We start from the raw sequence: 10,196 nt of genomic DNA on the forward strand, positions 1-10,196 counted from the left end.
CTTTAAATCCTCATATTTCAAACAGAATTGAAATATTTTCTTTCTCATTGCTGCCATGAGCAGAAGTCTTTTTTTTATGGCATGGCAATTCAATAGATCAGATGATAAATCATCCTAGTTGTGATGCTCCATTTTTTTATTTCTTTTATAAACTCTATAACAATTATAGAATTATTTAACATTGTTGTATACTTCAGAAGCTTTTATGTCTCAATGCATTCTTAGATTGCTAGACCCTGACTTCCTCATGACTTTTCTGCTGGTCCTATATATAATAAACTGATTTATTTCTTATTCAAAAATAATCTAGGAATTCAGGATGCAGTTCAAGATTATTTTATTATTTAGCATTAATTACCATATTGTTGTTCAAAAAGAGTTTTAAACTGGGATGTGCAGTTAAATAAATATATAAAATTAAAGCAAAAGGATGGTTAAAAAAATCAATAAAATATATTATAAATTTATAGATGAACATTCCAAAATATACACATGTAAGCACTTAAAAATGTATAAATTAAAAAAAAGTGTACCTGAACTATGTCCAATTATGTGATTTAATAGCTTACAGATTTTACTTTATAACTAATTTTTAAAATGAATAAAGTCAATATTTTTGAGTTTAGAGATAATTAATTTCTGTACAATACAGAACATTTTACTAAGAGAATTTTTTAAAACTATTCTTAACTAAGAACGATTTTTTAATTAATCTGAACATGAAAAATGCTGGTTCAAGTTTTCAGAGGGCTGAAATAGTTGGAGAAGGGTTTTGTTCCTGATGATTTCAGGACTGTAGTTCAAATTTACAATGAAGTTCACAATTTCATCACAATTTTTAAATATGCTGTTAAACATTTTGGATTTGAAGGAAAAAGTTTCTTTTTATATTCCCTATGTCCTATAAGAATAACAGCAGTTGATAGTTTAATTTATCCCATTAGATCAGCATAGTTAGGAAATAAAAGTATACGAATGCAATATTATTATCAAAAAATTTGTTTAAATTAAACAAAAATATTACTCTCCTAATTTTTTTATTTTAAGAGAGTCAGAAAGTTTATTATTTTTTTTACTGCATTACAAACTTGTAAGTAAGATCTCTTGAGTGTGAAACTTTGCCTTCTTATTCCTTTTTTGAAGAAATAGTTTGATAACGCTTGAAACTCACTCAGAATTATGTAATTTCGGAATTTCAGTGTTGTGAGCTGCCGATCTTAAGGTACTTTTCCTCCTAAGAAGAATATGCCTAATTTTTTTCTTCATAATTTTATCATTTAAAACTGTGGATGTAAATACATATTTTTCAAAGAATAACACAAAATTCACTTTGCCAATTTTTTTGAAAATATGTTCCCAAATTCTAGATATTGCCGTTCTGTTGTACTTAAATTATTTTGCAACTAATATAATCACACCTTTCTACAACTTTTCAGTTATCTTTTGATTCATCAAGAACTGGAAAATCATATTTCGCTCGTTGCTCAAAAACGCCCCCCCCCCCATTTTACAATGAGTGATACTTGACTGAAATAGAAGCTGATGAAATTAGAAAAACAGTTATAATTTGTAATAATTATGTTGTAAAAATTGAAAAATTTGTCCAAGCAAATGACAGATGCCATGGAACATTGATTTCAATTGAAGCCCTTGCAATTTTGTGTAACAACATTACTTACAGAAACATTCACTGAAAATCTCCAATTAAATATTTATTTACTATTATTATTATGGGGGAAAGGGAATACTAATTTTAAATGAATTGCAATTTTTATAGTTAATTAATATGCTATTCAATCTATTATAAAAGAAAATTAAATCAGAAAGCTACCTGGTGAATTCATCCTCTAATTGCACTGGGTCAGGTGTATAAAATTTGACACAGAAATACATTGTTGGGAATGATGTGGAAATTTGTGAACATAATGGCTTCAGAGCATCTAGCCAGCACTGAAAATTGAAACAAAAAATTATTTAAACAGGAAAAAAGAATAAAAATAGTAAATTAATTATATTAAAATTAGAAAGTAAATTATTTTGAAATATCTCCAACTTTTCATGTTTTGGATATTTATTACTTTCAGCATTTTTCTAGAATTTTCATACATTTCTCTATACGCTAGTTGTTTTTATTACAATTCATTATCATATATAACAAGGGAAACAAGAAAATTAACATAAGAAAGTAATCAAGCTTTTCCTTTTCTTACATGCACAGATTTAATATTAATATATACAATGGTAAAAATAACACTTTTCATTCTGATATGTTGAACTTTGGAGTCAGTAATTTCTAATGTAACAGAGAAACAGGGATTGAAAGGAAAATTTTTGTACCCAATCATTGTTCTAATATAATTAAGACTTCACAAGCAGTGATATCAGTTCATGAAAAACAATAAGAACAGAAGTTACAATGCTTTATATAGAGGACATTTGTAAATTTTAATTAAAAAAATACTGGAGGTTGTAGATTCAATTTTGACCTGGCAATATTTTTGGCAACCAAATAATTGTTTGAGAAATGTTAAACTTTTAAGATGTGAAATTTTTTAATGCAATAAAGACTGAATAACTACTGAAAATGATCAAAATATTGCTATATGATAGATTACTAAACAATTGTAAAAGTGGAATTTATTGTGTAGATGTAAGTAAATTTTTGATATAGGAAATACCAGCAACTGAAATGAAGCAGTGCATTTTGAGCTGTTGGTGGTGATGATGAAATTATTTTGAAATGTAGTCTGCATGCATCTAGTGAAGTTTGTTGCAGTGATAGAAGCTAGAGATTCTCTGTTTAGGAAACTATATTAGCTAAAATCTTTTTAGATTACATAATGACTGGAACTAGAATGAGGAATAATCAGTACTTTCATTAGATGTTCCAGAGAGTATTTAAGACTTTAAGAGTTTCTTCATTTTTTTTTTCAGGCAACTGAATATTCAATTCATCAGAACTCATGATTAAAAGTAAATATTAGCAAATTATTTGGTGAAAAATTTAATTGCTAGGCATATAAGTTTTCTCAACATACTTCTTCCCCAAATAGTTTTAATAAGATAATATTGGGAGTCTAGATAGATACTCCATGCACCTTTCTCAGAGTCAATGTTTGGCTGGTATTACAATATTTGAAGCATGTTTCAGAGAACTTATAACAGGATAACTACCATAGAATAGGCTATGCTGTTATTTAGGATTGTGATTAATTTTTTTATTCTTGGAATATGACTTTTAGCACTTAAAATTTTGAGACCTTGTATTTTTTACCTTGTTTCTAAGGTATTTAAAAATTTTTCCATTACGAATAGTTTTAGCAAATAGAATTCCAAGATATTTGATCAATTCACTCCATATAAATAGAATTCTGGCATAGGTTATATACAAAAGCAAGAATGAATGTTTTTTTTTTAATGGATGCACTTTTTTCTCCACTAATGGAAATCTTCCAAGAAAAGAAACCTTTCTAAATTTTTCCCATTATATTTTGCAACTTAGTTTTAACTAAATCCATTGATAGATGAGAGCAAGTATTGTCAGTGAAAATAGAACATTCAATATTTATGACCAAAATTTCGAAAACATCATTCAACAAGATGAGAAGTACAGGAGAAAGAACATTGCTCTGATGAAGATCTGTATGAAGAGACATGTTAGAAATATTATTTCATCATCAAATCCGAAATGTTCTTTCTTGGAGAAAATTGCACGTCTATTTAATGATGCCAAGTTGGAGATATTTACAAATCAGATCATCTATAGAAACAGAGTTGTAGACATTTTAGAAATGAGGTTAAGGACCCCCCACCCCCTCCACGGGAAAAAAGTTTTGCTTTGATGTGCCTCGGAAATTGCTGAATAAATTTTGCATATCACAGTTTAATTAACTCTGAATGAGTAAAATTTTAAAAGTTTGAAATGATTTTTTTAATAACAAGTTATAAAAAAAAGTAGTACAAGTGATACATTAAGATGATACAAAGATGTGTTCAAATATCTATATTGCTTTATAAGAGGTTATTATTTTCAATTATTTTTGTTTGTTTTTGGAACTGGAATATCATGTACACAAACCATTGGAATACAACTATACGAATAAAATCTAGGCATGAATCATGGCAGTAAATATATTAAAGGAAATATAAGCAATAACATCCTATACTTCCTAATTCAACAAAAATCCTAGAAGTGGTAAAATAAATTAATTGTTGTATTAATTCATATTTCTTATGAAATTATATTTCATTTTATTTTAAATGCCAGCAACTTTATTTTTGTTATGTTCATAAGTTTTGAAGCCTGACTTTTTTGTTCTTGTTGGTTGCTTATGGAAATTTAGTTATAATAAATAGAAAAATTTTAGAAACCATGTAAATGTATTATTTGTGCAAAATTAGTATTATTGTGCTGCTTAGTATTAAATGCTTTAGTATTATTTATTGAATGTGGCTCAGAGCATTTATTTATTATTGCTGAATTTGCTATAGATAAGATCAATCAAAATGAAATATTTATAAACCTTTTATGTTACATGTTAAAATACAGTTCTTCCTCTTTTTTAAAAAAGAAGGGGAAAAAAAGTTCATATCTCACCTTAGCTTTCTTATCATCTTCGTATTCCAGACCAAAGTAATCTACCTCTAGTAAATTAAGGAATTTGCATACTTTGTCAAACAAAAGCTGTCCCAAACTTTTTGCCTAAAATAATTTTTAAAAAAATTGAAGGAAAATAAAGACTTTAGACAATAATAATGAAGACTGATCTTCATTAAAGGCACATATAATAAACTTAAGTATACGGATCATTCAGAAAGTAAGTTCCCCATGGCTTGTAAAAGGAAACAAAATAAAATTACTTGAAAGAAACATATTACAAAAGATACAGCAATATTCCAGCAACTTCTCAACATAATAACCATTCTAATCGTTACACATTTCCTTACACCAAAGGATAAGTTTTTGCAGTCCAGTGTCATAGAATTCGGCTGTCTGAGAATAGAGGCAGCAGAGTATAGTTATTTTCAGATTTTTATCTGTGGGGAAGTGAGGACCAAACAAAAAGAAGAAATGGTGAAAGTCACTGGAAGCAAGATTGGCACTATAAAATAGATGGTGAAACAAAATTTCTCCAGTAGATTTTCTTTTTTTTAATTCACTGTATTTAGTTAAGCATTATTGCGGACATCCAATTTATGCATCATTTATCCCAATTCTCTCTCCAAGCATCCCATGACTCCTCTTCTGAATGACTCGTTGCTACCACTCTAGTGTTGCTCAATAACATATAGCATGTCAATGCTATAACATAAAGCATTGATATATTTCAAGGATGGAATGTCCTTCCTAACCTTGAAGAATATGGACATCAATTTCCATGCAGACAGTCTGCTTGAATTTGATCCAGCAAAGAGATCCACTATGCCGATGCATTGACTATTGCTTGACTTCAGGATGAATGCATGTACATCACCCATAATAATTTTATTTTGACTTACTGCCTCCAATGCGATATTGCCCCCAAAAAGTCAATGCTACCTCAAGCATTTACTTGGTATTCAGGGACTTTCAACAATTCCAGAACAAAAGTTGTTTTGTGATGATTTCACGAATCATGGATTATGAAATCCATGGGAAATAACTACTGAGTTCTATAACTGTACAGTGATATCTCTGCAGAATGCACTGTTCCAAGGATATCATTCATAATGGATGGCCAGCCACAATGCTGTTTATCATGGATATTACATGTGGATATATATATATGTAACATTATTTTGTTTGAAGCAGAAGGTAGGGTTGAAGACATAGACGAGACACTGTATTTTTAATTTCGTTTTATTCTCTCCCGGGAAGCAATCATGATTATTTACAAGAAGGCGCAGCACAACACAAAAGCAAAAGTAAAGCAGGAAAGAAGGGAACGAAACAAATGATCACTAGCCTTATATAACATAGGATTTCCGGCCATATGCCGATGGAATACTTAGGTTGAATTTGACAAGGGCAATGGAAGTATCACTTTCATTTGATGCGTAGTACTGATGGCGCATTATTTTTACAAAGGAATTAATTAAACTGAACGTGGAATTGGATCACGAAATAAGAGAATATTTTTAGGATGAAGTTACTATGAGCTAAATCTTGGAAATTAATTAAATTGAAATTAGAATTAAAATATCATTACATATATATATATATATATATATACAAAAGTATTAGAATCAAGTTAATAGGAAAAACAAAATCAAATAAAAATTAAACAAAATTTTAATTAAACAAGGTATGGTTTGGGATTAATCTTTTGGCTTAAATAAAAATAGAAATTTACTTGCATATTGGATCACTCAATAGATGGCGCTGGGTGCCTACCTCTGTTTACATAATTTAACCGTTAACTTTCAAAAACAGGAAATCACAATCGATTGTTTAAAGTTTCATTCACTGTTGGAAGGTATGTTCTGGCCTTTTTGTTTTTAATTTTAATTTTAATTTTAATGCTGTTTTTGTTTTTATTGTTATTGTTTTCATTGTATTTTTACTTTGTGGTTTTTTTCTAATTTGTTATTTTGTATTTCCTTTCTGTTAAAATGGTATATCTCTTGAGCATAATTTCGGGGGATTTTCGGGTCACGAGGAATCATTATTAGACTTAATGTCTGTATGTCCTCACAGAAAAAATCCCTTTATTTGAATCCCTGCCTGAGGGTGACCCTTGAAAAAGTCTTCAGGCCGGATTCTTTTTTAATATTTTTTAATAATTTTTTTGGTTTAATTTTTATTTGATTTTGTTTTTCCTATTAACTTGATTCTAATACTTTTGTATAAATTCATCTGTGTTTTAGAAGTAGCTGCAATTGCGCTCTCTAAATACTATGAAGTTCCTTTTTGGTTTTAGTTTAAATAGATAATAAATTTTAGTTGCGATTTCGAAACTGTTTTGTTTCGTTTTCATTTTAGTTTCGTTTTCAAACTTTTTCTTACTTTAGATTGGTTACTTATATATATATATATATATATATATATATATATATATATATATATATATATATATGGAAAAATCTTGTCGCCACAATGAGCTACCTGCTAATCCATCATATCCTATGCATATGAATTTTGGTGATGAATTTTTACATGCGCTACTACTATCTGTGCCCATCATGAGCTTGTGGTGACGCTTTATAAGCCAGATAACAGCTACGAGACATGAGAAATTTCTTTTGTCTAGTGGTCTTGTTACTCGGCTACGAACCCAAAGGTTGCGAGTTCGATCCTCGCCTACCGCCAGTAGCAACAAGCTTAATGTTGCAGCTAGTGGGAAAAGAAATGACAGCAATCATCTTCTCATATGACAATCATGTTAATGCAATAATTATCATCTTTTGCAAACTGGGAAAATTTCTCTCTACATGACCCTTGTAATGGAAATAAGGCACTAAGAAAAAAATCTATCACAAAAAAGAATGATGTATAAATGCACAGATTTCTATAAATGAATTAGAATTTCAATAGGATTTGTGACTCATTTGATAGTTGAGGATATGCCTTATATTTGCATATGTTTTTTCTTGATTAATTTGAGATATCAACACCATATTAAAAATTTGAGTATCTAAATATTTTAAATAAAAAGAATTGAGTTATAAAAGTGAATACAGCAAAAAGAAAGCAATTCTAAAGTTAATAAAAACTTATTTTTAACAGTTTTAATAAATAAGTGATAAATATTTAAAAGCAACATTAATACATATAACATTATAGGAGTAAGACTTTTTATAACTTTTTCTTTAAAAAATGTATTTGAAATGCTATTTAATATTCATTAATCAAAACTACTTACTCATACTGAATTTATGAGGGTAATATTAAACTTTCATTTTTTATATTATCCTATATAACAACTACAACAACAACAAAATGTGAGAAACTTGCATCAAGCAAACAAAATAATTTTCTTTATAGTACAAGGTGAGGTAGAGAAATAGCAGGAACAATACATGCCTTAAGAAAGGTACATTTGTGAAGGTGAAGAAATTCTGTTCCACTATTCATAACATTAAACATTTCAGTTGGTTTCATTCAGTTCCAAATATTATAATAACATTTTTTTGCTTGCACTGTTTTATAAGAAATGGCAGATTGATTCAACTTGAATTTTATTGCAGACCAAAATTTGTTAAAATGACCCAATTCTCTCAAGCAACATAATTTTATGTTGAGTTAATATTCTCTGTTTGAGACAAAAGGATTAAAATTGTACCATAAGAAAGCCCTCAGTAGTTTTTATAGAGAATGATAAAATATTACAAATCAGCAACAAAACTCATGAAACGGTACTTACATATTAATGCCACCACAGCTACAGATTTGGCGGTTTTTGCGATAATGCACCAATAAAGAGCAATCCTGTTGTTCACACACAGTTATCTTTTAGATTCCTTGTTGCCATTTTTGGCGGGCAGCACTTAAAAACCACCAGATCTGTAGCTGCGGTGGCATTTAATTTTTAAATGTTGAAGTTTGAAACTGATTGGCAGCACTTAATAACCACCAAATCTGTAGCTGTGGTGACGTTAATATGTAAGTACCCATAAAACATATTTTGCGCATTTTCGCAATTGCTTAAAAAAAAGACATCATAATTGGGATGAATAGACAGGAATTTTAGTAACACCCTTGTAAACTATGACCTAAAATGTGATTGCCTATACATCAATATACATAATGACAAATGTTTATTTAAATATGTTTTATACTGAAAATAACAATTGTATGATTATTTCAAAATTATTCAATTTCTCTGTTCTACCTCATATTTAAAAAAAATAGATAATAAAGCATACCTGTAATTGAAATATATGACTGGAATCATCTAAGAAATAAACAGTGATATTCATAATTTTTCTATTCCGATGACTTGAAGCAACTTTGCCATCTTGACTTTCAGAATTTTGAGAAGTCATTTTTTTTTCTTTTTTTTTGCCAATGAATTACTGTTAGAGAAGAGAAAAAATAAACATGGGAAATTTCTTTTAATGGGAAACACAACTCAGTAAAATTTCATCTAATTTAAAAGTTTATAAAAAATAATAAACTTAAAAAAATGTCACCCTTTCATCAAGTTAAGCACACTTTAATCAAACACAAGTTCTCAATCAGGTTAAATCTAATACCAAATTTGACAAGTTATGGCTAGTAAAACTTCAAGTTTTGTGACAATACCATGTTCTTAAATCTAACATTATTTGTATGAAAAAGACTGCAAAGTACTAAATATTTTTATATAAATAAAAATTATCAGACAGAATAAATCATTTCAATATCAAATCAATTCATATTTTCAAAATGAAAAACAGTGAATAATTATAAATATGAGATAACAAACATTATGTACCATATAAATAAATAAGGTTGTTTACACCTAATATTCGACCTATTCTATAGTCAAACTACAAATAATAAACAAATCAGACGAAAATTTTTTTAAAAATTGTCATTTTTATAAAATTCTAAAAAAAGGGCAATCAAAATTTCAATGATATCAGGATAAAATCTGTAAAAATCATGATGGTCATTTAAAATTCGGCTACAATTATAGATATAGAAAAGTGAATTTGGTTTAAATATTTGGAGGATAAATATATTTTTATTTAACATATTTTACAGTTTTTCTTGGGAGGGAGGGGGAAAAGTTCATTTTAATTTTGCTTTTGATTTATGAATACAACTTCCATCCACTAAGTCCTTTAAAGTAGGTCATTAAATGATTTGGATCGACAAAATCCAGTACCCAGATAAAGATGTTTATATTGTTATTTAAAGGAATGTGATTCAAGATAAATAACTTTAAATTTAATAAAGTACACAAGAAATCTAACTAAAAGAATACATGTTTTCCGGTTAGTATCGATAATATCTATTTAATGGATTAACATGAAAACAGAAGAAACTCTGAAGATCATACCAGTTTTAAAAAAAGCACACGATAAGCATTAGAAGAGCTTTAATGACAAAATGAAGTAAGCTTAATTGCTTAACAATAGCATATTCTCAACCGTAAAAAAATAATAAATAAAACTAGAAGAGTCCTTTATGTACAAGTAGTTGAAAACAGCGACAGATATACAAATAAAAGAGAAAGTAGAAGTACATATTAGAGGCCAGTAATTCTACAAAGAAAAACTTTTTTTTTTTT

General features: G+C 28.4%; 1 protein-coding gene across 2 annotated transcripts in view; it reads right to left on the reverse strand.

The window, feature by feature from the left end:
* The window catches only part of LOC129965509 (FERM, ARHGEF and pleckstrin domain-containing protein 1-like), a 66,070-nt gene extending 55,963 nt beyond the window's left edge, over positions 1–10,107 (reverse strand). For both annotated transcript variants that reach the window (XM_056079474.1, XM_056079473.1), the window contains exons 1-4: positions 9,966–10,107; positions 8,845–8,994; positions 4,598–4,702; positions 1,832–1,950 (exon numbers count right to left, since the gene is read on the reverse strand). In XM_056079474.1, the coding sequence (XP_055935449.1) occupies positions 1,832–1,950; positions 4,598–4,702; positions 8,845–8,964 (344 nt within the window). In that variant the 5' untranslated portion in view covers positions 8,965–8,994; positions 9,966–10,107. The remainder of the gene's footprint in view (positions 1–1,831; positions 1,951–4,597; positions 4,703–8,844; positions 8,995–9,965) is intronic.
* Positions 10,108–10,196: the final 89 nt, after the last annotated feature.

This window comes from Argiope bruennichi, chromosome 4 (assembly GCF_947563725.1).
Source record: "Argiope bruennichi chromosome 4, qqArgBrue1.1, whole genome shotgun sequence".
NCBI lineage: Eukaryota > Metazoa > Arthropoda > Arachnida > Araneae > Araneidae > Argiope > Argiope bruennichi.